We start from the raw sequence: 27,968 nt of genomic DNA on the forward strand, positions 1-27,968 counted from the left end.
TCGAGCAGTCGATGGTCTGTTTCCTCCCAGCAGCAGCTGATCTGATCGGAGGCTGTCTGAGCAGAGCCGAGCAAACGGCGACAGGTCGACAGCAGGAACCACGAACATCACTGAGCGAGAAATAGGAGATAATTTCAAGACTGAATTAGTCCAAACACGGCTGAACACTCCGCAGGGATGACGGCTCTAACTAGCTGGGAGCTGTGCGTAAAGTACGCGCTCTTCATCTTCAACTTCGTCTTCTGGGTAAGTTTAAACACGCGGGATGAAATATTTAAAGCTCCAGCCGCCCGTGTTTATTCATTTGCGCACAGAAATAAGTCTTCATCTCTCAAATTTGAGCCTGGAAAGATGAAAATGTATTTTTGTGTGATGTGGTTTGTGTTTAACAGAGATGAACCGAGGAGCGTTTTGTTTTGATTTAGCCTATGGCATTTTGAACACTAGTGTGTTTTGTTTAAAGTCGTTCCGGTTTGTGTGTGCTCTTTTATATGAAGCTGATAATATTAATTTTGTGTTTGTGTAACTATCCACTAAAACCGCACTTCGCATTTTTCTGTTTTCTTGTTTCTGACATTCTGGGATGCTGTTGCAGCAGCTGTAGACAGCTGACAAATTAAAGGAAAACCCCACGGAAAGCGTCAATAAAGTGCAGACACACGACAAACCACCGGAACAGCTTCGGTGTTCCTCAGAGTACTAAACAGCCTGCTAGTTGATGGTGTTCATTTCTGGTGACTTTAAAGTTTCGTTGGTTTTGCAGTAGTTCAGAAATCCAGTAGGGGGCGTAGATGAGCCTAACACGTCATTCAAAGACAGAGCGGTTGCCTAATCAGTGCTTTCACCTCCTACTCAGGTGTCCTGTGCAGCGAGGAAGCTTAAGGCAGTCTGAAGGATGGCTCCTTAAAAGTCTGAATGATTTCTCAGGGCAGAGGTCAAAGGGTCGAAGGGCCAGCCTCGGGTCCACACCTCCACCTCAGGAATGTAAAACACTCCTTTACATGTTAAAAGTCCTGATGTACATTTTAAATTCATCCATCAGTTCAAAGAAATAACTTCTTTTTTATTATTAAAATGAAAAAACTCTCACAAATCTTATCGTTTTTTAAAACGTATTTTTACTACCACACTACAAACTCATATTGAAAATGAAAAAAGAAAAGGTTAAAAATCTGAAATAAATCAACCATCCATCAACCATCTTCTAATCTAGCTATCCATCTCAGGGTCTGAAAAGCAGGGTACACCCTGGACTATATGAACTGAGTTAAAGGGAATCAAATGTCTGATTTGTTCCATATGGGACATTAAAGTGGAATATTAAGTGCTTCCTTATTGACTCTGGTAAGCTATTGTTGATAAGCTTCATATCATTCAGCACAGGACAGATGGGGATTATTTTGAACTGTGAATCATCCAAAGCTCCTCTGATGGAGTCTACGAATAAAAACATGGAGCTGAAAATGAGCAGAACAAATCTTTTTAAGGATTAAATTATTTGTACCAGTTTTTTCACTCATTTATGTCGAGCTGCTCACTCACTTTCTCTGATGAATGATCGAGTTCAGTCAAGCCATCAGAGTTTGAGCTCAACAAACAACAGCAGCTTATCACTAAAGACATCCTTAGAGAGAACGAGAGTGACGAACAAAAGACAGGCGGGGAGAGATAACGGAGGCCGACAACAAAGCCGGCGTTGTTGGTTTCACTGGGTCCACTGGGAGCCGATGCAGCGTTGAGTTACTGCAGCAAACAATGAGTCTCCCAAGAGGTGTGAGGATACACCTGTGGAGTTTTTGTTTGTGATTCCTCTGAAACAGCTCGTCTTTTTTTTAATTTATCTGTTTTTAAAGCCAAACGCAGGAGTATGGAGGTAAAACTGACAGCATGAGTCCAGCTGTGCAGCACAGAGGTTAAACTGGAAGAGTGTTTTTATCTTAAAAACAGCACTCAACATGTTTGTTTCTCTTTGTTTCTTTTCAATCAAAGAGCATACTTTTAAAATGCTTTATTCCAATTAGAATCAGTTACGGCTAAGCAAGTCCCAGAAACTGCAGTCCTCTAGCATCCACTGGAGGCCCTATAGAGTGAGGCAGTTTCCACAGACTCCAGTATTAAACTGCCCAACTTATCTGAGCTCCCCATGTTGGCATTATTCCTGCATTGCAATAACGTGATTAAACTGCTGTGATATTATAGCTTTGAAATGCGAGGGACGAGAGAAAGAAGTGCCTTTGTTTACATAAACCTCTTCTGAAACAAACGCTAAGCATTTCAAGTGTTTCCTTTATTGATTTATATAATATAATAAATATATTATCAAGTTGGGTTTTTTGGGGGGTTTTTTGTTACTCATGTTGGTTTGCTAGAGATAGTTTTTAATAGCATGAGCCAAATTCTGGGCTAATTGTAATTGAACGCTGAGACAATGTGATTGGTTAGCTGCAGCGTCACCAACATTATTGTGATGATATAGTAGGATGACCAACTGTCCTCTTTTTTTGCACACGCTGACTTCTAAAAGCTTATATGACATATTTTTATTTCACCATTCATTAACCGCACAGAGAAGGCATAGTTTAAATATGTTAACGTTTTCTTTAAGCAAACTGTATTATTAAAGTTCTTTGTGACTGGCGCAAGTGTCCTCTTTTTTGGAAATCAAAATATGGTCGCCCTATGATATAGGGTTAACTTTAATGAGGCTTTGCAGACACTTGATGTTAACTTGGACACCTCGAGTCAAACGGACTTAGAGACCACGTGTCATGAGGGGAAACTGGGTTCCCTGACCAGTGGTTGCTGAGAATGTGATTGTTAAAGCTTCGGTTACACAGACCTAGAGACCAGTCAGTGACAACCACCCTGGCAGCCACCTGTTGCTTGGGAAAATTAAGTATTCCCCAACCTGTTGCCAAAAACCTTGTGGTTGCTTTGGAAGTTTGCATGTAGATTTCCTCTCCAGCTACTCTCTGAGCTGTAGTGAGACAGTGAAAAAAGGATTTCCCTTCAAATTAAAGGTTGTCCCCTTTGTAACACATTGGCTGCAGCGCTCAGACACAGCTTTTACTTTGAAGGCGAATCTTGTCCATTTCCAATTTTCCAACCTTTACTGCTTTAACTGCTTTAGTAGTTTAGAGTAATTGCAGACAAACTGCAGACAACCAAAGAAACCAGAAGGAGGTTTTTGGTGCAGCAGCTTCTTTAGAGAGAGGCAGAAACCTCCAGGAACTACTGCCACATTATTTCCCTAGCAACCGGCGGTTGTATCATGTCCAAATTGGCAGACTGCTCTTGAACAGTATTTGCATGATGTCACCTAAAAAAAAGCAGAAATAAACATGTTTACAGCCTCTGTGCTCTCTATGGATGGTTTAAACCTTTCTATGAATTGTACTGTGGGTAATAATTCATCCCCATGGAAAACTGACATTAGTGGTGTGGCCACTTTGATTTAAAGGCTGTTATTGAAGCCACATAAATGAAAGATAATCAAACTTTAAACTGAATCATTTGATATAAATCTTTGTTCTTCACACAGGAAGCAGATTTTCTCTCAGCCTCAAGTCTAGCAGCCAATCAAACTGGGAAACACAGTGTCGATTAACATTTATGAGCCACATGTGAGGTATATGAAGGTTTTTAATTAATGGTGGTCCACAGTGAGTTAGGAGTTGACATCTTGTTTCATAAAGGAAGTGTTAAAGGAGGTAATACAAGAAGTACTGAGGCACCTTTCATGAGTATTTAGAAAAGTCAAGAGGTGTTAAATGCCTTCACCTGTGTTAGACAAGCTGGGTTATGCAGCACACATCCGATTGGATGTGTGCCCCTCTAGCTCCTCCCTCAGCCAGGTGAGTGCTCAGCAGGGTGTGGCTCACAACAAAAGCTGCCTCTCTCTGTCACCTCTCTTCATTCTCCTTCTTCTCCTCACTGTGTGACACTCACGGCGCTTTTTCTTCCATTTTTCTGCGTAAGAAGATATAAACAGATCCGAGCACCATGAAGAGACAACAGTGCATCAAGTACCTGGTGTTTATCTTCAACTTTCTCTTCTGGGTACGTAGCCTGGTTTAGTGAGTGGACTGAAGTGGTTTGGTTGCTTTGGATTATGCTGCTTTGTTTGATTGTTTGATGGTTTCTGTGACTGGATCAGATTTCAGGAAAGACTCACAATCTAAAACACAGGCAGAGTTTGTTTGGCTGGAGCCACAAAATCTTTAATAATTTGACTATTTTTGATGTTTTGGGAGCTTCAAACCTCTAAAACCATCATTAAATTTGTGCTTTTGTCATCGAGGCTCTTTGAAAGAATCAAAGTGGCCTCACGCAAACCCACGTAGCACTTCCTTCTGGGGAGTTTCAGCTCACAAATCTTTGCTTTTAATTCGCTTCCAGTCTTTTATGTCCCACACTAATCTCTGTAAATGCTGCAGTTTGTTGCTTCTGCAAACTAAATCATCAGTGCTGTGACAGTTTATCAACCTCACAGTCCATCACAAGACTGTCGAGAAGTTCTGGTGCCTTTGAAATGGTCACAATCTCGGTCACCTCCGATGCAAAAGGATTTGACTTCAGGAGTATTATGAGTACATGGTCTGTGGCAACCACGGCCATTAAAATATGTGAAATCATCACGTCATACTGAAGGATGGGGGGGGCTTGTGAATTGTGGTCAGATGGATGGATGAGTGATTGATGACTCACTGTTGCAGGAGCTTAAGGAATTTTCTAGATGGAATTTCCTAAAAATGTTCCCCTTTATGGTCAGGTAGATGGTCAGGTGGAACTGACATGGAATGACACGGCACATCTGAGTTTTGACATATTTGCTAAAACTGATTCAAAAGTTAATGCAGTTTAAGGCGAAGGAATGAAGATGGGCAGGAGACCGAAGAATGTCATTTCCTTGACTGCAGACAGATGGACATGCTTGGAAAACATGCAGAGCGACTCAAAATGAAAGAGCAAGATAAACGAGTGGCTAATTTGCTCAAGAACTGCAGTGACTGTAGGGCAGCATGAAATTACAGCCTGACTTGGTGGTTTGGTGCAGTGCATGCAGCATGCAGGACAGAACAAAGAGAACTGGCCGGGTAGCTTTGAGCCACTTTTATGTTAAGGTGACGTCACACACATACAGGTGAGAGAGTGAATGATCCCCAAGCCTCCTGATTCATCTCCAGGATGAGGGATTTTACAGAAATTACAGAATCAAGTCTAAAAATCACAGATTTTAAACAGACTGTGAATAAATGGCATTAACTATTTTAAGCAAAACTGCTTGCAAAGAAACAGTTCTCAAACTGTGGGTTGTGGACCACGAGGTGGGAAATATACAGGGACGGTAACAGAAGCTTCAACCACTACAGTTCAACTGGAATGCTTTTTAAATGGTTTTGATAAATGCAAATAAAAACCGGTTAGACATGAGGTAAAACCCGAGGTGTAAGTCTGACCTACTAAGTTTAAACGGTGTATATATTAAGAAAAGACATGATTTGCATATGACTCAGGTGTGCTGAAGCTGCGCTGCTAGGATGTCAGGTCATTATTTTACAATGTGCACCTGTCAGAAATTTATGCCAGCACTGATGAGAGGACTGGAGTGAGTGATAAACTTCCAGGCGACTGGAAAATGTGTATCTGTGTCTCTGCAGTGCGTCACCTCCGGCTGTTAAATGGTCTTTTGTCCTGTAGGACTCCATCTCATTGGTGGACCACCCTGCCCTCTAATTTAAGTTCGTCTATTGGCCCCCTCCTCCAAACACAAACGTGAGATTAGACTGATTTTACATTGAGTCGGCCTCGAGTGTTTCTGATTATTAACCTGAAGAAGTTTCCCACAGTGTGAAGAGCTGTAGGTTCAACAGCACCACTAATTTTTTTTTTTTTTTTTTTATCACACCTGGAATCAGTTTTGCTTCACCTGTCCTCACAAGCAGTTACAGTTACACTTCACCAGACTCCATTCACAAAAACTGCAGTTTTATTTTCCAAAACATGGGAGAAATTCTACTTTTGATTTGCTGTTAGGTGGTACCAGCCTGTGCATCGCCAGAACTCCCAAACTAACCTCGTCATGGTTATTGTTGTTTCTGCATGGCTAATAGTGCTGCAGAGCAGCTCTGTGGTTAATGAGAGCCAACATGAACCTCAGGGGAAAATGCTGTTTTCATCTCCTCCACACACAACAGTCGAGTCCCTAGAGTGTTTGTGGTTCACTAATACCAACATCCCCAGCATTCAGGATGCCAGACGTCCTTTCCTTTCTTTTTTCTATATCCCTTTTTTTTTTTTTTTTTTTTTATTGTTACAAATTAATGACAAATGTTTATTTGGGTTAATTCATGTTAAATATTCTGCAAATGTTGGTAATGGTGCACTAGACAAGCGTGAGAGCGATGTGAGAAGGCTTCTCACATGAACTCTGCTATTGTTCATAACCAGCGATTTTCACTTTACTTTAATTTACTGAAACTGAAGTGGACTGTGCGTGCCCTACATGAAGCCGTATGATTTGTAAGATCATTCTTCTAAGCTTGGCTGAAAATTGAGTTTACTCCCTCAGATTAGTGTCTAGGAGGCTCATGGTTCGTGATAAAGTTGCCACCTGCAGTTATGAAAGCTGAAACTACCCACAGAGACTAAAATAGTTTTCATAGCTGCCTGTAAACATGATTTTTTTTTTTTTTTTGTTTTTTGTTTTTGCTTTTTTTTTTTTTTTTTTTTTTTTTTTTTTAAAAAGTAAAGCGGGATGTTGTAACCTGAGTGTAGACAGGGATCGACTCAAGTGGACAAGAGGAACTGCAGTTAATGGTAGCGCATTGATGATGTCTCAATATTCATATACAGATACTGGAATTTAAATCTATTGATCTGTGAAGAGATTCATTTGAATATCTGCTGACTAGTCTGGACAATATACTATATATAATTAGATAGGGATGATTAAATGAAGAATGAGTGGAAAGTTATCCATCATACATTAACTAATACTTGCATTCAAACAGTAGCAGGTAAGATGTGGTACTTTAGTCAAAGGAGCTTGCAAAGAAAAGCGTCTGGACTTCTTTAAGTTGCTTGAAGACGTTTCACCTCTCATCCGAGAAGCTTCTTCAGTTCTAAGGTCAAATGGTGGAGAGTCCCAGATATAAACCTAGTGGGAGTGACCCCCACAGAGGGACAAAAGGACCCCCTGATGATCCTCTAATCGCCTGAGCCAAGGTGTGAAACATCTTCAAGTAACTTAAAGAAGTCCAGACGCTTTTCTTTGCAAGCTCCTTTGACTACGATGACCTGGATGACTGAGAACCTTCACAGACATGTGGTACTTTACTTTCACAACATGATGGGGTCATTTCTGACTTCTGCTGTCTATGACGGATATTTTAAAATGCTCTATTTTCATGTTAACATGGACTCCTGCTATTCTAGCCCTGTTTATTGCAACGCAGTGTAGAGATGAAGTGGAAAGTTGTGTTGAGGCTGAGTGACACTAGTGAAAGGTGCAGAGGCTTAAACCTCCATTCTTTACAGAGCGAGTGGTTGGATCAGACAACGACTGCAAGGCAAATAAAGCAAACTGATCCTGCGTTCTTAAGCTCGAGGCTACGTTTGGAAAGATTTACTGATGATGATCATAAGGTGTGCCTGGCTGACTTAACGCTGACAAACCAGCGATGGGATGATGTCACATGCTGACAGTTACAGGTGTGGCTCTGATTGCTGGAAGATTTCTACTTTCAGTTTACTCACATTGAGGTCACACTAAGTCGAGCAGCCCAAGGCGTTATATAAAATGACCCTCCTTATGATGTTTCAGGCAAGTCTGTGCATCCCAGTTTGGATGACTGACTTACAGGTTAATCTGACATGGAGCCTGAAACGCACAGTTGTGTGATAAAAGTGAATGAAAGCAATGGTGTTTGCTTTTAGAGGTGTATGAATTATGCAGCTGATGCCTCTAATTCTCCTACATGTTTACAGCCTGATGCTGTTTTAGTCTCTGTAGGGAGTTTATCTTGCAATTGACTACAGGCCTCGCCTACGAGTATTCATCTTCATGTTTTATCTGTTGGAGCATTTATTTGATAACCTGGCACTACAGTGTTCACAGTACAGTACAGCCAGTCAACTTGTGCTGCGGGTTTAATGAACGTCTAGTATTTTACAGAAAACAATGGCGTGATGATCCTCCAACTCAGTTGGGAATTTACAGCTGTGCTTCAGCATGTTAGCTAATACTTTTTAATGAATTAAATATTTGCTACTTGAAACATTTTAACAGATTGTTATTTAACTCTAACCCTCTGTTGCCTCTAACGCCCATATTAAAGTGTTTCTTTGTTAAGGATTCTGGTTAACAACAATAAAAGGATGGTACACTAGCTAATGCTAGCATACAAAACTAACAATGAAAGGGAATTTTTCCCAATGACATTAAAAAAACAAGGTAAGCTGCTACGCTCGTTGTCATATTATTTGTATGCCTTGGTGAGCTAACGCTGGCTAGAAAAATAAAGCTGTCCAACAGGGTAGAATTGTCAGACAGAAGTAATTTAAAATTTTGAGTTGATATCTCAATTTTTTTTTTTCTTAAATTTTATTTCTGCATTTAAATTAAACATAACATGCTTATACAAATCAACCGAGAACAATTACTGTCTTTAACATTTGTGAACTTATAAGCATGAAAGGAGAAAAAAAAAAAGAGAAAAAAAGAAAAAAAAAAAGACCTTCAACTTTCAAAACCTTCCTATTCATTTGCCACTTAAATTTTTTAAGCAGCTTGATTCATTGATTCACTCATTCATTTGGGCAGGAAAACCCCCTCGGATATCCATGGCTCATCTTCAAAAAAACACTTCCTGCGGGGGGTTAGGTCTCCCTGTGTTTAGACATTATTATTGGGCAGCAAATTCAAGAGCTCTATTGTACTGGCAGTGGGGTTCGCCTATTGATTATTGTCATGACAAGCTTCCGATCTGGCTCCAGGTAGAGGCAACAACAGTATCTGAAGCCTCATTACCGGTCTTATTGTTTTCTAACACGGGTTCTTGTAATAATTCGCTCAGTCATAATTTTGTTGTTAAACACTCCTTAAAGATATTAAGTCAAATGAGGAAATCTCTCAAACTACCTGATTTTTCAGTAGGAATGCCAATAATACATAACTACGTGTTTAAACCAGGTAAAATGGATAGGGTGTTTTTAGAATGGGGGGGGGAAAGGGATTGAAATACATTGAGGACTTGTATACAGATGACAAATTTATGTCCTTCAACTTCAAGAAAAGTTTCAATTACCTCAATCACATTTTTTTTTCGTTATCTTCAAATAAGGAATTTTGTTCAACAAAACTTTTCAGACTTTCCACTGAAGCCACGAAGTTATACTTACTTTGATATAATTCGGAAAGCAAATTTTAAACATTTGATATCTCAGTTTGTTAAGTGCTTTACAATCCCAGTTGATTCCGACCGAATTAGGAAAACATGGGCTGAAGACCTCGGGGTCTCTCTGTCTGAAGAGCAATGATCAAATTGTTTGTCCAATATTCAGAAAGGCTCAATAAATGCCAGATATAAACTAATCCAGTTTAAAGTCATTCATAGACTACACTTTTCTAAACTCAAACTTAACCGGATCTATAATTCTGTATCTCCCTTATGTGACAGATGTAAAGTTGGTGAAGGTTCCCTTGCACATTTATTTTGGCATTGCCCTGTTTTGAATGCTTTTTGGAGCCAGATTTTTATGTGGTTTTCAAACCAATTTAGGAAAAAAAATACCATGTGATGGTACATTGGCTATACTTGGATCATTTGCATCAGTCGAATCTTTTTCCTTTTCACAAAAACAGATAATTACAATGGGTATGCTGGCTGCAAAGAAACTTATTCTTTTACAGTGGCGGTCTTCTTCGGCCCCGTGTTTTAACAGGTGGCTTAATGAGATGGTGTCTGTGGCCAGGGTGGAGCAGATAAGATTTGATAGAAAGGGGAAACTGGCGAGTTTTTGTATGATTTGGCAACCATTTCTAGAATTCCTAAAAGAATAACTGATCATAATTTATGCCTCACACTCCACGTGAATTATTATTATTTATTTATTTTTTAGTCTATTTCACTCTTTATTTAGTTAATATTGTTATAATTTTTTTTTTTTTTTTTTTGATATCTCAAAATTTTAATTTGCCAAGTATTTTGGAATTGTATTTGGAGTTATATTTGAGTTAGTCAAACTTTCAAGAGAGAATTCAAGACCTTGATTTACAGATAGCACCCCCACCCCAAAAAACCAAAATCCTGAATCATGGTCAGCAGACCGTAGGAGGAACCAGACGGAGGACATGTTGGGGCAAAGTGTTGCCATTCGGCCTGAATGCTTTATGGTGTGCTTCATATACTCCCTGTTGCACAACAACAGACGTCAGCGTCATGCTGCAGGACATTATGGGAGTTATTTGGGTGGCAACAAAGAGTTGATGTAAACTGTTTTGTGGTTGCTGAGGTGATTCTGAGTCATGGTAGTGGGTAATTACTGTTTGAGACAAAGTATGGCTGTCATTTATTTATCTGTGGATGCCTTCATATCTAAGTCTCCGTTGTGCAGAGGCTCCACATGTACTGAAGTCATGTTTCCTGGATGGCTCCTCTGTGATTGGGTTGGTCTGGATTCAGGAGAATAAGCCGGGCAGCAAGTCGAACTTCATTCCTCAAACGTTAGCCTCATGTTCACCTTCAATGAAAGGGATTCTTATTCATCCACACTAACATACTTTGATTTGAATATGAAACCATTGCATTCCATACTAGCTGCACATAGTTTTGCAACAGTGAAGCATCACATCATCATACCTTACAAAAGCCAGTTCTTTCATTTTGCTCTGAGCAGCTGTTTTTGAACACCTGTCTAAATGACTGTGATGGGTCCATAAGTTCAGGGATGAGTTCATGGTCTCCGTAGTTTTCTGTGTTTTTTAACACAACCTCAGTTGTAAATCACTGCAAAGCAGGATTAATCTGGTTATTGTCTAAGGTAGGATGCTTTATACTCGATCAGCTGCCACTGTGTGGGTGTCCACCTCTTCATGTCTCTGCATGTTGTTTAACCCCCAATCTCTAAATAACGTTCACATCAAATACTCTCCTTGTTCCTGCACGTCTCAGATTATCGTGCTGTTATAGTCTGGTTCTTATGAGTTAACTCAGATGTTTAGGATAAAGTTGCCTCTGATGTACTGTACACTGCAGCATCTTTTCCTTTGTTCTTTTGTTGTGTGCTTTATTTTTTTCTACGGTCATCGTTCGAGTATACAGTGTAATGACAGTGGAGTGCTGTGAGGCAGGTCCAGGTGAGCCCTGTGGTTTCAGTCAGGTGATACTTCTCAAATCCAGCCTCATTCGGGCTTTTCACTTCTTCTCTCTGTATCTAACTGGTAATGTGTTGCCTGTGTCTTAGACCCCCGGAATTATCGACCCGCGCCTACAGCTGTTGTTGGATTTGATGAAAGTGTCTGTTAATGCGACAGACTTGAGCTGTATGTGCCTTCATTATTTTAAGAGTGGATAATAACTCAATAACAATTTGAAAAAGTGCTCCGGTGGTGCTGGCTCTGTTAACTTACCTTGTTGTGAGCACAGTGTTCTTCCAAACATCAGGAACAAGGTCACACGTGCTGCAATGCCTGCTTTAGAAGCATTTCTGCAGGTTCAGACCACAGACATGGACATAGCTTCTGCTTGTATGAAAAATGAAGTCTGCGTCAAACTGCCTTTACAGCTGCATTGGGGGTTTTTTATGCCCACCAGGGGGCGACCCTTGCGGTTGGATAAAAGTGTAGAGGCTCAGTTTCTCTCTGACTTCAGTCCTTTTCTTGGCTCAGTTGCTAGTTCTGTATCTTTTTGCTTAACATGAGTTTCTCTGTGGTTTATCTGTAAATATCTGTAAATGAGGACAAATGTGCAAAATGACACTAGTATTTGAATATAGTCTCACGGAGAGAACATTAAACCTCCTTCAGAGACAGTAAACATGTTTTTCGTCTTGCAGCTGGCAGGAACCGGCGTGCTCGCTGTGGGACTCTGGCTGCGTTTTGACTCCAGGACGGCAGGACTGTTCGAAGGGGAGGAGTCGCCCTCTGTCTTCTTTACGGGTAAGGCCCCTGCTGGTTAAACCCTGGATGCAAAACACTTTCATGGAAACAAAAGACCATGAAGGAGAATAACCTTGAGGATGGCAAGAACCCTTTATAGAGCACAGGTGAAGCATCTTAATCGCAGCAGCTTCACTTTTACATTTTTGGATATCTCACAACCATAAACCACAAAATAACAAAAAGAACATACAAAGATTCAAACTGCACAGAAAGACGGGGAAATGATCAGCTCCTCCTCCACTATCATGGTCTTTGAACCTGCCATGGCGTGATGGTGGTGGGTGTTGTTGTAATTACAGCTGACGTGTCTGTAGTGTAGCTTTGACGCACATTACGAGTCTGTTCGTTTTATCATGCTGTCCTATCAATGTAAAGTCTGACACTGCTCATTTCACTCCAACCAGCAGAAACCGTGCCGAATAATCTGCAGCTGAAAATAGTCCCCAGTAACCACTTCGTCCTGTTTATTAACAACCACAGCGTTGTTTCTAGAATGAAATCTTTATATTTGTGGAGGAAGTCATAATTTCAAATTAAATGCACTACAGCTGCATTTAGTTCTGTCGGGCTCTGGACGTGGATATAACCTGACCTCAGAGAGGCGGGGCACTCGGAGGGCAGCTGAGGCCAAAGTTGGTCCACAGCGAGGCGGCTCGTCCAACCCAGCAGATCCCTCCACACATAGCGCTCATTCTTCCCGGCGCACAGGGACTCCTTTGTTCTCAGACTTCTGTATTCCCGGAGGAACTGTCCCACCCTCCCGTCTTTGTGCGTTGCATCCATCAAACTGATAAGAGAAGTGGGCAGAGAGGAGACGGAGGACGGGCCTGACATGACAAACATCTTAATAACGGCTTTGGAGGAGTATTTGTGTGTGTGGCTCATGCGCTCACTGTTGTTGTTATCCGACAGCCTGTTTATGATTCATCCTCATGAAGTCACCGTTGAAGTGTCGAATCATCGCTCTAAATCACCCTGCAGCTGATTCCCACTCACCAGATCGTGACTGAAGGTGTTTTTGATAAATAACTCCTCATTAAAAACAGCTTCTGGTGCCTCTCAGGCCTTCGTGTCTGTTCGAATCAGAGCGGCAGCAGCCCTATGAGCCAGAATGCAAATCACTGATGTACATTTACATTTTTAAAAGGCTTGAGCAGGTAAATCAGGGCTGATTTCCAATCAGCCTTCCACATGCACTTGTACACTCACTGACACTTTATTAGAAACAAAGCATGGGTTCTGTTAGAGTTGATGCTTTTGAGATTGTCATTTGTGCTAAGATATATAGACGTGGACAAAATTGTTGGTACTCTTTGGTCAATGAAAGAGAAACTCACAATGGTCACAGAAGTAACTTTAATCTGATAAAAGTAATAATAAATTAAAACCAATGAAAGTCAGACATTGCTTTTCAACAATGCTTCAATTGAATTATTAAAAAAAATAAATGCATGAAACTGGTCTGGAAAAAATTATGGTACCCCTAGAAAAGAATGAAAATAATGTGACCAAAGGGACATGTTAATCCAAGGTGTCTACAATCTTGTAATCAGTCAGTGGTCCTATATATGGGACTCCAGGTAGTCACTGTGTTTGGTGACATGGTGTGTACCACACTCAACATGGACCAGAGAAAGCGAAGGAAAGAGTTGTCTCAGGAGATTAGAGATAAAATCATAGACAAGCATGTTAAAGGTAAAGGCTATAAGACCATCTCCAAGCAGCTAGATGTTCCTGTGACTACAGTTTAGGGCTGGGTATTGTCACTGATTTCTAAAATCGATTCGATTCCGATTCACAAGGTCCCGAATCGATTCTATTTGCCTCAGTCAGAAATATTAAAATTCTGATCACGTATCAAATATCCATATTTTTATATCTATAAAAAGAAAGCTGACACTTGAGACTTTATCAAAGGTGTAAGCATCACAGCAGATGCCTTTGTGTCAAAGTAACTGAGGATAAAACAGAAAAACATGAAGGTGATTTTCCTGGCCTGGGATTTTATAGCAGATAACCTTAAAAATATTCTGCAGTAGATCAAAAACAAAAGAAAGTCATTAGTCAACATATGAACATTACCTGATGCTGCTGAAGTGAAGCAAAGTTACAGAGGTTTTATTAGAGACACAGCTAAGCATTTTGCAATTTTGCATAATTTTAAAAAGTTTAAATTATCGTTATCCAAGCTAGAATTGATTTTAATTGATAAATCAATAATCAAAACCCAACCCTACTACAGTTGCACATGTTATTCAGAATTTAAGATCCATGGGACTGTAGCCAACCTCCCTGGACATGGCCGCAGGAGGAAAATTGATGACAGATCAAAGAGACGGATAATCCGAAAGGTAACAAAAGAGCCCAGAAAGACTTTTAAAGAGATCCAAGCTGAACTTCATGCTCAAGGAACATCGGTGTCAGATCGCACCATGCGTCGTTGTTTGAGCCAACGTGGACTCCATGGGAGACAACCAAGGAAGACCCCATTGTTGAAAACAAATCATAAAAAAGCCAGACTGGAATAAGCCAAACTACATGTTGACAAGCCACAAAGCTTCTGGGAGAATGTCCTGTGGACAGATAAGACAAAATTTGAACTTTTTGTCAAGGCACATCAGCTCTATGTTCACAGACAGAAAAATGAAGCATATCTAGAAGAGAACACTGTCCCTACTGTGAAACATGGAGGAGGCTTTGTTATGTTCTGGGGCTGCATCTGGTACAGAGTGTCTTGAATCTGTGCAGGGTGCAATGAAATCTCAAGACTATCAAGGATTATAGAGAGAAATGTGCTGGCCAGTGTCAGAAAGCTTGGTCTCGGTCACAGTCATGGGTCTTGCAACAGGACAATGACCCAAAACACACAGCTAAAAACACCCAAGAATGGCTAAGAGGAAAACATTGGACTATTTTAAAGTGGCCTTCTATGAGCTCTGACCTCCAATCCTATTGAGCATCTTTGGAAGGAGCTGAAACATGCTGTCTAGAAAAGGCGCCCTTCAAACCGGAAACAACTGGAGCAGTTTGCTCATGAGGAGTGGACCATAATACCTCCTGAGTGGTGCAGAAGTCTCATTGACAGTTACAGGAATCGTAACGAAAGGTTGTGCAACAAAATATTAATTTGTGGGTACCATCATTTTTGTCCAGGCCTGTTCCATGCATTTATTTTTTTAAATAATTCTATTGAAGCATGGTTGAAATGCAATGTCTGACTTTCATTGGTTAACATTTATAGAATTTTTATTTATTATTACTTTTGTCTGTGACCATTGAGTTTTTCTTTCATTGACCGAAGGGTACCAACAATTTCTTGTGTATGTGCTGATAAAATGTTTCTCGTTATTAGGTTTCATGCTTCTACGATGGAGTGAGCAGCCTCGTCACTTCTGCTTTTTACACGTTAGTCCGTTGAAAGGTCGCAAACTGTACGGGGTGTGACTGGTTGATAAGAAGTCATGCCTTGTATGGTATGGCGAGGGGCCACACACACACAGACAGACACACTCGCTCAGATACGCTTGCATTACACTGTCACATGGATAACTGAACCTGTTCTTAATCCTTTAATTTTTTTAAAATCTGTGTCAACAACAAACCTAAGAATGGAGCATCAAGTTCTAATGTTAAACTGTTGAATTGAACATCAGAGTGAATCGCATCCCACTTAACAAAACAAAAAAATGTTTTGTTAAATGTTTTGAACAGTGTGGTGCTGATATCACTGAGGTTGAGATTATGTGCATAAATTTTAATTTAATCGTGTCTCCTTTGTTTGTAACTGGCCTTGGGAACTTAAAGGCACAGGTGACCCCAGAATGCTTGTTTCCTCTGGCCCATCTGAATGTTTTGTTGCAGGCGTGTACATCCTGATCGCAGCAGGGGCTCTGATGATGGTGGTGGGTTTCCTGGGATGCTGCGGAGCCATCAAAGAGTCTCCTTGCATGTTGGGACTGGTGAGTGATTTCTTTTGTGTTTTAGTTCTCCACATTACATTAAAGACGGGTGACTTTGCTGTGAATCATGAATTCATGCTCAGATTTTTCAGTTGGCACATTTCAGAGATGTTTGGGCTGTAATCACACCGATCACCAGGAAAGACTCCTCAATTTCACCACAAGCGTGTTGGCTGCTGCAGCTCCGGTGTGATGTGACTGTTGGTGACGATTCGCTGTTATGTTTTTACAAAATGTTTTTGTCCTGCGATTGAAATGGTCATACTCTGAGCCGTCATTTTAAATATTAAATGGCTTTAGTTTTAACTTACATTTCAGGTCATCTCTTCCTTAGTCATCTGTTATTTGAGCTCTGTGCACAGAAAAGGTGAACAGCAGAGCTGGTGCACAACAACTTAAAGTGTTGATGTTATGTTCACCACACATAAATCTATGGTTTTTTACCACTGGTTGAGGAAACTTTGGACAAAAGTGACAGATAAAAGTAAAAACCCACTCAGTTTCCTTTCAGGACTGATAACCAAACAAAATCATGTCTACACTCCAAATCTTCTTGTTTTCCGGTTTAGTTCTTCTTCTTCCTGCTTCTCATCTTCGCTGCAGAAGTGGCTGCCGGGATCTGGGGTCTTTCCAACAGCGACCGGGTAACTAACTCTCCCCTTCTGTCTCTCGCATGTATGCACACATTCTTTGTTGATTGACAGGAGTGTTAACTTTGTCTGTGTGTCTTCAGGTGGTGGAGGACATCACAGAGTTTTATAAACAGACTTACGCCAACTACAAGGACACCAAACAACCAGCGCTGAAGGAGACCCTCCGCCTCATCCACTTTGGAGTGAGAACACACACCTGGACACCTTTTATGCAACTTGTTTCCTTATTTTGAAACAGAACAGATGACTGCCTAACCTGTGTGGGCTATTCCCCCCCCCCCCTTGCAGCTCGACTGCTGCGGTCCAACAGGAACGGTGATCGATGCTGCCAGAGATATCTGCCCCAAGCAGGAGGGGCTGGAGATCCTCGTCACCAAGGTAAGGCAGACTGCAACAAAAGGGAGATGACCTCTCATGTCACATCATGTAAATTTTTACTTAAACATTTTAAGATCTAAGAGATTTGTACTAAAAAGTGCTACAGCTAACATTTTTCTCTAGGGTATTCTGGCTTTGTAGAAATCAAGCTCAGATTTGCATCAGGCATTTGGTTTAAAATAAGATGTGGAGCTCACACCTGTTTTTGCTGTTTTTGCTTCACGGTCCTGCTTCCCTCCTGCAGAGCTGTCCCGCTGCTATTGACGAGGTGTTTAACAACAAGCTGCACATCATTGGTGGAGTTGGCATCGGCATTGGAGTCATTATGGTGAGTCTGCCACTAATGCACATGTACTGAAACCTTAAGTAAAGCTATCATATGGTTGTTAAACTGGCACAAAGCCTAGAATGTGTCAGGTTTAGAAATGGTTTAGAAAAAGCCAAGTGTCTCATTGTTCTAGTAGTGGGTCTGGCTCGTGATTTATTTATTAAAAACAAAGCCAATTCACAAATGTTGTAAACCTGGCCCCAGTAGGGGCGACATCTGTGGTTGCAAAGACACTTTCATATGTGTAGAAATCTATGAAAAACGACATTACTACTTACTTCATATATGACATCAATAAACACTTTACTGGTGAGTTTATGGCTCAGTCATGAGTACAGAATGCTAAATATGAAGTCTGATGATGACTAGCTATGATTTTTATTGGCTAGCTACCAAACTGTGTGGTAGTTTCACACTAACTAGACATTCTACTTGGTTTGGCCCCTGAAATTTGACTGGCCTGCCCTGATGCCACCAAAAAAATCAATCCCCAAGGACTATTTTCTTTCATAGAAGAACAAGAAAAATATTAAATATTTACATTCAAGAAGGTGGAATTGGTAATATTTTTTTTTTCAGGGTTGGTCCATTTTTATCATAGAAAATATTTTAAATGAACTTATCAAGATTGTGAAATTTTAAATAACCAAAATACAAAATTATGGAAACTTTGACACTTTTGTAAACAGTGTGGTTTATTTCTTAATGCCACATTCCTGTGTCCTGTGACTCTCTGCAGATCTTCGGGATGATCTTCAGCATGATGCTCTGCTGTGCCATTAAAAGGTCTAGGGACTATGTGTAAAAACCCATGAAACGCCGTCCACCTTTAACTCTGCTGCTGCTTCAAATCATTTAAGAATAACAACATTTGTCCCTCTGTGTGCTGCTTGGGTCCGTACAGGATGGCTTCGTCGACCTGTGAGAGTATGGCTCCTTTTCAATGACGCCTCTTTAATTCCTCCACTCTGTGGGGTCTGCAGCGAGTTATTTATACCCAAAGTAACCTGATAAGTGATAACTGATACAATCTTTTAAATCAAAAACCTACTTTTCATAATAGGACAGGTTTGAGCATATGCAGGTGAAAGGAGACTTTTGCGACTCTGCTGCCCCCTGGTGGATGCCCCATTTTCTTTAAATCCTTTCCTTTAAGTTATGTTTACAAAATCTGCTAAACGTTTGAGCTAACAGGGTTTTTGCAGCTAAATGAATGTTAATGACCCATGTTTTGTTTTAAAGCTGCGTATTAAAAGCTTTGATTATTTTTTATTTTATAAGTTTTATGCAAATGATTTAATGATTGCAGTTCATGTCTTTAAGATGTCAAATAAATGAACTAAAACAAAGATTTGTCTTAAATGGAGTGCTTGCTGTGAGTGCTAAAGGGGTACAATACAGTCAAATGTACAAATGTTAGGAAAACATTTAATGCAATTTTAACATACTCTAAAAAATTAAAAATGAGCTTAATGGGTTATTCAATTTTTATTTATTTGTAATATAAGGTTTGGCTAACACTTGTGTACAATTGAATAAAAATACATTAAAAAAATAACGAATAAAACTATCTGGACTTGAATTTTTGTATTTCTGTAGGGGCAATGCACAGTGGGAGGTGTTAAACTACATGGTAATACTGAAAATGTGACCAATCCAAAATTACATTTTAAATTTGATTATATTTACAAAAAAGAGGCATTAAAAGTAACTTTACCCATATGTGTGGTAGAAATAAAATATTTCTGAGCTGGTTCATAATTTTAAATATTTCATCAATCTCAAGATTTCTGCTCTTTTGTCAATTTTTTTTTTCTTTTTTTTTTTTTTTTTTTCCCCTAGCGGGGGGGAACCCAAACTACACTACAGACTGTTTTCGAAAACCATAACACGCGTGTTTATAAACGGGTGGCAACAAAAGGTTACTATTCACATTTTAGACGCTAGAAATCCTTTTTTTTTTTCCCCAAACACCAATAAAAACAGACAGCCCAGCAGTGAGGTTTACAGTTATACTCCCATTTCCTCACTGTGACTATTAAAAAGAAATACACACGCTTTGTAAAACAAAATCTGATTTAAAAAAAAAAAAAATTGTTTGAGATATGATGCAAATTTTTACTGAGCATTACACCAGAGAATTGAACCCAGTTAGCTTAGCATAAAGACTGGTCACAGCTTTATCCAAAGGTAACAAAATCAACTAATGCTAACACACGGTACAAATGAGATGTTAATTAGTATCCAGTCTCCGTACCAAGTTAAACTTAACTCTATGCAATCTCATTCTACCTGAAACAGTGGATTGATATAGTTAAGATGACAGTGAATGTCATAAAAGTAGAAACAAAAGCAAGAAGACGTATTAAAAATGCTGTTTGACTCAATTTTCATGTTCAGGATAGATGAAGAGGAATGCATCATACCAACAACTGTCCTCACAATGCATTGCATCATCCATGGTCCCCACAAAGCAAACTGTACAAGTACGTGTGTGTGTGTGTGTAAATTATTCATCCCAGGTGAAGTCATATGGCTGGAAGTCATCTCTCAGCTGTTTGCAGCTCTCCTCCTCCTCCTCTTTGCTTTGTTTACACTCTTTCCAGTCGGCTCGAGTCGGGATGTTTAGCACCGCCTCACTGGCCAGAACCTCCCTACGTACGCACACAAAAACCCCCACACCGTTACTCTGTGACACTGACATTCTCCCACAGTGCAATTCTGACCTCCCATCAAGTTTTTTTCCCTAAAATTTCATGACTGACATTTTGGAAACAGCAATTTGTCATTTTTAGATCAGTGCATATTTATGTGAACAAAACACATTAACAGTGTGCAGAATTATTGGTAATAATTATTTACCAATATTACTGAATAACATGAGACTAAAAAATAATTTTCTGCAAACCAAAGCATCTTTTCCCTGACTTAAACAGGTTTGTAGGTATGTTTGTGTATACATAATGGGTAAGTCCTGACTGTCCAGCTCTCTGGAGCCCCCTGTGGAGGCTTTTGTTTTTACACTTTCTGATATAACGTAATTTTTCTGATGACGTTTTGATAATTCTGTTATTTTATAGAGAACACAGGTATAAACAGAATGACCTGCTTTCTCTTTTTATTTTAATAATCTAATCCAAATGTGATTAAAAACGCATCTGGACAACATTTGCATTTATACATAACATTTCATAAGAAACAGTTTTATTTTAGCTTTAAAAGATGACACTGACAGTGCTGAAATTTTATGAGGCTCTTCTTTATATTTACAGGCAAACAAAGGGTGTTTAATGGGGACTGATGCTCACCTTCCAAACTGCAGAGGAAAATGTTTTTGAATGCGGTAGAAGAGCTTCTCCCCCGAGTCCAACTCTACATAGAAATATGGAGTCCCTGGAGGAGCAATCTGAACACACACGTTTAATTCAGCTTTTCAAATAGATGTTAAAAATCCCAGAATAGCCAAACCACTGTACTCCAGGTGTGTTTACGGGTACCTGCTTGAGGTCAGTGTGTTCAGGAATCTCCATCATCTCCATCTGTTGCTCCTGAGCCTGGACCATGAACGCCTCCTTGATGTCCTCTGTGGCACAGCGGTTCAACGGCACCGGCACAACCTGAATGACAATAATAACAAGAAGATGATAAATAAAGTGATCAGCAAATGTGGCAGTAAATAAAAAATCATTTTACGTTTCTCTTCCTGCGCTTGGATCACAGGAATCACACTCTAAATAAAGATACAAGGAGTTTAAACGTGCTAATTTATTGCCCAGGTGTGACTTACTTTGTGAATAACTGGCTTCTTGTATGTCAGCAATAGCAGACTTAAAAAAATATTTATCTAATTCTATGCTCAATCTCAAATTATTTTAGCAGCTTTGCATAAAGTGCACAAGTTTACCACATCTTTGTTGACCTTTTTGTTTTAGTTTGTGTTACTTCATCATTTATTACAGTGAAATATCTTGTGTACCTCCATAATCAAATTTAAAATACAAAAGCAAAAAACAATTTATTAAAAAATAGAATTATGAAGCTTTAGCTAGTTATTTTAGATTAAAAGTGGCACAAATGAAACGCTCAACTTTTATCATTCTTCTCAAATTTTGAAACGATAAAACCAAATATGTAAAATTTTGCACTCTAAAGTGAAAAATATGACTTTTTACACTTCTACACACTGCATCTGTCAAAATTAGAAAATATTCACCCTACAGTATCATTAAAAACAATACGAATAACACTGAATTAAAACATGTTTTCTTGGTCGTGTTTCTACCTGCAGCTGCAGATGCTGGCTCCTGTAGTTCCTCTCAAACAGCACACAGCGCTCTCCTTTGCTCTTGTAGAACTTCCTCAGGGCTGACTTGTACTTCTCCATCTCCTCCACCACCTCCGAGCTCAAGTCCACCACCGACTGGTAGTGTCCGATGGGGAGGATCAGCACATGGCGAGGAGTCAAACCGCCTTTGGCCAGCGCGAGGTAACACTGCAGAACAAATCATCCTCACTCGGCTCTAACGCTTTTACGTGAAGTCTCGAAGGAGCTTCTGTGATGTAGATTTATGAACAGCATGAACTCACGTGTGTTCCTATGCTGATGACGAGGTGCTTCTCCACCTGAGGGCTGGCCAGACAGAACCAGCATGGACCAGAGGGCTGAGCTGCACACAGAAAAACAAATTATCTGTGTAACCTCACAAAACCACACTAACTAATGAGTTCTTTCTTAAACCAGATATAAACAGAGTGTGGCTGGACTCACGGTGCCGGCGGGGCTGCTTGGGCTGCCCCTGATGATGCTGCTGGTCTCGCCCTCGCCCATCTCCATCAGAGTGCCTCTTCCTGCCGTGGCCCCGAAAGCCTCCACCCTGCTTCTTGCTCAGGTCGAAGAAGTACTGATTGGCTGGCTCCTGGCACACATATAACAACATTTTGTACTTTAAAACCTCAAATACACATTCAAAGGTGATTTAGATAAGAGTCGAGGTGAATTCTAGTGACTATGAATCTCCACAGAGGACTCCAAACAAACCTCCTCCTCTGTGGCGCTGAAGGCCGTCTTTTGTGTGTCCATCTTGTCTTTCGTGGGGCATCTGTACGGGTTTTCTGTGACGTCTTGCGGTTGCTTCACAAGCTCTGCGGGGTCCATGGTCTTCATGGGGATTATGTTGAAGGCGTACAGATACTGCAGACAGAAGGTTTTCACTTGTCATGACACATCTGGAGAATTTTTCACAGCAGGAACCTTTTAGCACAGATCTGCTCTGTTACCTGCATTTCCTGCAGGAGAACCAGGGTCTAAATTAGAGTTTTAAAATAACAGGGAGAGTCTAAATTTAGTTCAGCTGAATTGGCTATTAGGGCTTCCTGTTTGCACTGGAAACATTGGTCAGTGAAGAAAACTTTAACTTCTCTGTGGTTTCTAAGCATTTTTTAAGGACTTTATTAATCACAGATTTTGATGTTTTCCTAACTTTTAAGAAAACCTTGACACAAAGTTTTAATAAATGCAGCTATGCACATAATCTCCATGTAACTGATTCTTTGTCTTGCAGGGAAACGCACCTTCTTCTTGGCAGGGTTGTTGACGGCCGCCAGAGCAATGAAGCGGCTGACGTGTTGAGCATTTTCTTGAAGAACAATGTGATTCCTGCCGATAGACACAGTGAAAGATGGGAGTAACATAAAACAAGAACCAAACAGTTGCTTCGAATCAATCTGACTTCTGCCAGGGGGGTCACCCCCTACTGGCCAATCAAAATAATGCAGGTTTAAGGCTCTTTGATATCCAGAAGAAATTAATTAACAGGGTCATCAGTGAGCTCCCTCACCACTCTGCAGCTTACCTGTATGGGAGTCTTTCATAGTGAGCGCCCTCTAGTGCTGCAAAGTGGTATCGTGGTTTCAGTTTGTCTGCGAGGCTGGCTATCGAGTTGCTTCCACAAAGTTTTGTGTTCACTTCCTGCCGAACAGAGTTCAGAAGAATCCATTCAGCATCTCGTGGGGTCAGAGGCAGTAAAATTAAAGCAGCATAGACATCTTCATTACCGGGTTGTTTGCGTAGTGCCACACTCCTCGGGGCCACTGCGATGTCAGCAGGATGTCAACACCTTTAAATTTCGAGCTGCTGGTCAGAGGAGTCATGAGGGCCACCAGATCTTTGGAGGTGAAGCAATGAGCCGGCGCTGGTTCCTGCCGGGCTTCCTGACCGCTGACATAGGCGATCTGCAGTCCCGACACGCCGGTAAACACACCACGCCGGCCTGTAACGCACAGATGAGAGCACTGTGTCACATTTTGGTTTCATGTTTTTATTAAAAGGTCATGAATATGTGTGATCGCTTACCGAGATATGTGATGTTTTCAGCAAGCTCACAGCCATCGGCGTTTGGGAAATTCTTTACCGTTTCCTGGCTTGCTGCTCCGAGGATGTAAGTGTGGATGGGAGCTGAGGAGGCGCAGAGAAAAAAAAAAAAAAAAAAAAAAGGCTTTTGAGTTTCCTCAGAAAAAGCCAAAAAACATGCTTGCTTTCAGCATGAACATAGGAGGCGCTGTTGAGTTCTTATGCAATGCTATTAATGTAACAGCGCCCCCTGTGGTCAAAAGCAACAATAAAGATGAGCATCTGCCCAGATGTTCCAGATTTTTTCACCTTTCTTGGCTCCGGTTTTGTACAGCTGCCACTCGGCTTCAGCTTCCGGCGTCGTTCCAAAAAACTCTCCAACACACAGCAGCAACTGGTGGAAAACAGATGTGAAAATCACCACAACTTAAAGATGATTACAGGTGTTTTAATATGATAACTTAACACACAGTTCTATACAATGATCTACCAGGTCAATGAAGGTAACAAGAAAACATTTAAGGGGATGGATGGGGGAAAACTTAGATGGAAAAAAAAAAGAATAAAAAGTTTTATGAGAAACAAAATGAGATATTTACCAGAAAAAGTCTGTAAGGACAAGTCTATAAACAAGTGTGTGTTGAAAATAAATAAACCGGTTGATTTAGAAGAAAAAAAGAGAAACAGCTGACAAATTCATGTAAAAGCAACTGACAAACTTACAGAGGAAAACTGGTAAAAGAATAGAAAATGGCAAATTTCTAAGAAAAAGCTTACTGTAAAAAAGGCAAGTCTATGTGGAAAAAGGAAAAACAAATTATGATAAAAATGTAATAAATTAAAATAATTTTAAAAAAAGAAAAACATCCATCCATCCATTCACTTCCGCTTATCCTATTTAGGGTCGCGGGGGGCGCTGGAGCCTATCTCAGCTGTCATAGGGCGAGAGGCGGGGTACAACCTGGACAGGTCGCCAGTCTGTCGCAAGGCTAACACACAGGGACAAACAACCATTCACACTCACATTCATTCACAGATTCACACCTAGTGACAATTTGGGTTATCCAATTAACCTATCCCCACAAGCTGCATGTCTTTGGACGGTGGGAGGAAGCCGGAGTACCCGGAGAGAACCCACGCAGACACGGGGAGAACGTGCAAACTCCACACAGAAAGACCCCGGCCTGATGTTGGAATTGAACTCAGGACCTTCTTGCTGTGCGGCAACAGTGCTAACTACGGAAGCGTTGAGCTGCCACCCAGGCAAAAGAAAAATACAAGTGTATCACGTTATAACGTGAAAGGTTTATTGTTCTAACAAGATACTTTTCCTGTTTGTACAATATACTATCATGTTTGTACAATATACTTTTCACGTTTGAACAACATAATATCACGTTATTACAATATACATAATTATCACGTTCGTACAATATTGTACGAACGTGATAATTATATTGTACGAACGTGATAATTATATTGTACGAACGTGATAATTATATTGTACGAACGTGATAATTATATTGTACGAACGTGATAATTATATTGTACGAACGTGATAATTATGTATATTGTAATAACGTGATATTATGTTGTTCAAACGTGAAAAGTATATTGTACAAACATGATAGTATATTGTACAAACAGGAAAAGTATCTTGTTAGAACAATAAACCTTTCACGTTATAACGTGATACACTTGTATTTTTCTTTTGCCTGGGTGGCAGCTCTACGCTTCCGTAGCTAACCACCGTGCCACCGTGCTAAAATCACAGCTAGTATAACAAGAAAAAACTGTCAAATTTACATTTAAAAAAAACTAAACAGATATAAAACCCCACAAATCATTTAAAAAAAATTAAATGATAACTGGATAATGTGACGCATCTGACTCACATCAAACTGCCCAGTCTTCTTCTGGATGGCCTGGACTCGGTTGAACAAAGCGTTCAGACGGCCTTCAACGTCCCCACACGCCAAACTAGAAACACGCATGTTTTAATATTTTAACAATCAAGGCAATTCATAGATGATTTCCTCTGGAAAACATCAGACAGTCTCCAAACATCTGTTGTGTTTTTGGGACTTGAATGATGCCTTACTCATTGGTAAAGTTGGACACTGAAACATCAATAGCACAAAGTGCCTCTTTTATTTTTATTTATTTATTTATTTTTAGAAAGAGGAACAATACATATTAATGAACATTTTAACAAATGTAAATATGCCAGATTATGGCCTTGGGCTAATTTCCATCTGCAGACCCTCTGGCAGGTTGGTGTTAAACACAAGTTAGTAAAAACATACAGAGACACTATTTACAGGTCATGTGACAAGGACAAAAACAGTGATCACATTATACTAGAACAAACAATGACAAGAAGAGTGGACACAGAGGACAGTATAGACAACAATAACGGAAACACATCAATTATATTGCACAAACCCCAGTATTGCACATGCCCTGACTGTCGTGATATCGCGTTCACCCATTGCACTAACAGTTGTTTTTACCTTCTTGTAATACACTAACTCTTTTTCCCATCCAATATAAAGCATGATTATTAAACATGATCACATGTTTGCGTGTCCCTCAGCCGCCCTTTTAAGTGACTCTTAAAGATGGGTAGACTTGTACTTTCCCTCACTGACAGTGGAAGACTATTCCAGAAGCTCACTCCCTGATCTGACAGAGCATTCTGTGAAAAGGTGGTCCGCCTGAATGCCAGTTCACAATCACCTCTAACAGTGGCTCGAGTCAGTCGAGACCTGCTAGACTTTTGTTTAATAAAATCACTCATTGGTGGAGGTGCCAGACCATGTATAACTTTGTATATTAGACAGGCAGATTTAAATAATTTGAAATTAGTAAAATTTAAAAACTTGTATTTTTCTAAAATTTGACAATGGTGATATGAAAAAGGTTTTTTATGCTCTTTTGTAGCATACTTCGATTGGACCAATAGCAGCAGAGTTCGTATTAAAATAACATTAAAATAAAATAAATCAACAGAACTCGTGGATATCATTCTGTTTAATTAAAATGACGTTAATATATTCTGGTAAAGTGCAGATTTTTCACCACAAACTGCAAATATCAAACATGCCTCTACGTCTGGAGACTGTTTAATGCAACCTTGAATCATGCAAGTTTTTAACGAGGTTCTGTATATTTCAGTGTAATACATTATGCCGAAATAAAAGTGATGACCTCGTATATTTTCAAACCTTTAAACACATTTTACATTAGGCGGACGGCTTTAGAACCCATCCTGGGGGTGGATGAACACTGACGTTCAGCAGTGAAACGCGTATTTATAACATATAAATCTGAAGTTAATAAGAAACGCTTAAAATTTCTGAAATTTGTTTTAAGTCTGATGAGAGTGGTCACATTTTTGCATCTAAACAGTTCCGAAAAAGTCAACAATTACAAGACCCTGACCCGGTGAGGTTTACACGCCTGTTAACGGAAGGGTTTTCATATTTTTCTTTTACCAACGTGTTTGTATTAGAAACGGAGATCCTCTAACATCATAGCTGAAACAACATAATCAACATGGACAACATAAACAGCATCGATTTAACCAGAAGCTACATTTAACCGGACGCTGCGTCCTGTGTTCACTGAGCAGACTTACACTCTGAGCGGCTGCTCCTCCATGTCCCTGAGCAGATTTTTACTCTAAATCTTAAAATGTGGGATTTGGATTTTAGCAGCTTCCATTAACCGCCCGTCGCTAGTAACTGTCCGACTAAAACAAAGGCGGAACTATTTGTAATTTACGAAGCGGGAGTACACGCGGCTGCGCGAGACACACTAAGAAAGACAAACATCTATTAAATTAAAAATGATAATTTTAATTTCTAAAAACTACAAGAGAAGTAGCTCAAACAGTAAGAAATATTCCATGTGGCTACCCGGACAGATTTCAGTGCGGAAATAGTTGTTGCCAGGTTTGATTTGAGTGGTTTGAAGAAGCTGCCGTGTTTCAGTACGTTGTTTCTGTTTTTTCTGTAGTTTACACCTGTTCTTAAATCCACTCAGCTCTGTAATCCTGATTTTACTCTGTTTTAATTATTAAATCTGCAGTGTGTTTGTTTATTTTATTTATAATTCATATCAATAATGGGACAGA

At 40.0% G+C, this 27,968-nt stretch overlaps 2 protein-coding genes across 4 annotated transcripts; one reads left to right on the plus strand and one right to left on the minus strand.

Moving 5' to 3' along the window:
- The first annotated feature begins 16 nt into the window (after positions 1-16).
- Positions 17-19,051, plus strand: LOC309691798 (CD9 antigen-like). 2 transcript variants are annotated; one of them, XM_082509743.1, is made up of 8 exons: positions 17-246; positions 12,058-12,160; positions 16,025-16,122; positions 16,692-16,766; positions 16,856-16,957; positions 17,064-17,153; positions 17,398-17,481; positions 18,221-19,051. In XM_082509743.1, the coding sequence occupies exons 1-8, from the start codon at positions 178-180 to the stop codon at positions 18,284-18,286; spliced, it is 687 nt and encodes a 228-aa protein (XP_082365869.1). In that variant the 5' UTR covers positions 17-177; the 3' UTR covers positions 18,287-19,051. The 2 variants fall into 2 exon arrangements, with proteins under 2 accessions (XP_082365869.1, XP_082365870.1); XM_082509744.1 differs by lacking the exon at positions 17-246 and adding an exon at positions 3,879-4,059.
- On the minus strand, positions 18,955-27,589 carry cwf19l1 (CWF19 like cell cycle control factor 1). 2 transcript variants are annotated; one of them, XM_082509737.1, is made up of 14 exons: positions 27,471-27,589; positions 25,726-25,810; positions 24,140-24,224; positions 23,834-23,935; positions 23,536-23,750; positions 23,334-23,449; positions 23,053-23,137; positions 22,520-22,672; positions 22,250-22,394; positions 22,069-22,148; positions 21,764-21,973; positions 20,979-21,098; positions 20,790-20,887; positions 18,955-20,135 (listed from the first exon to the last, which is right to left on the minus strand). In XM_082509737.1, exons 1-14 carry the CDS (start codon positions 27,491-27,493, stop codon positions 19,991-19,993), a joined length of 1,662 nt encoding a protein of 553 aa, XP_082365863.1. In that variant the 5' UTR covers positions 27,494-27,589; the 3' UTR covers positions 18,955-19,990. The 2 variants fall into 2 exon arrangements, with proteins under 2 accessions (XP_082365863.1, XP_082365862.1); XM_082509736.1 differs by having other exon boundaries at positions 22,250-22,397.
- Between the last annotated feature and the right edge of the window lie 379 nt (positions 27,590-27,968).

This window comes from Aulonocara stuartgranti, assembly GCF_965226115.1.
Source record: "Aulonocara stuartgranti genome assembly, chromosome: 17".
Classification (NCBI taxonomy): Eukaryota; Metazoa; Chordata; class Actinopteri; order Cichliformes; family Cichlidae; genus Aulonocara; species Aulonocara stuartgranti.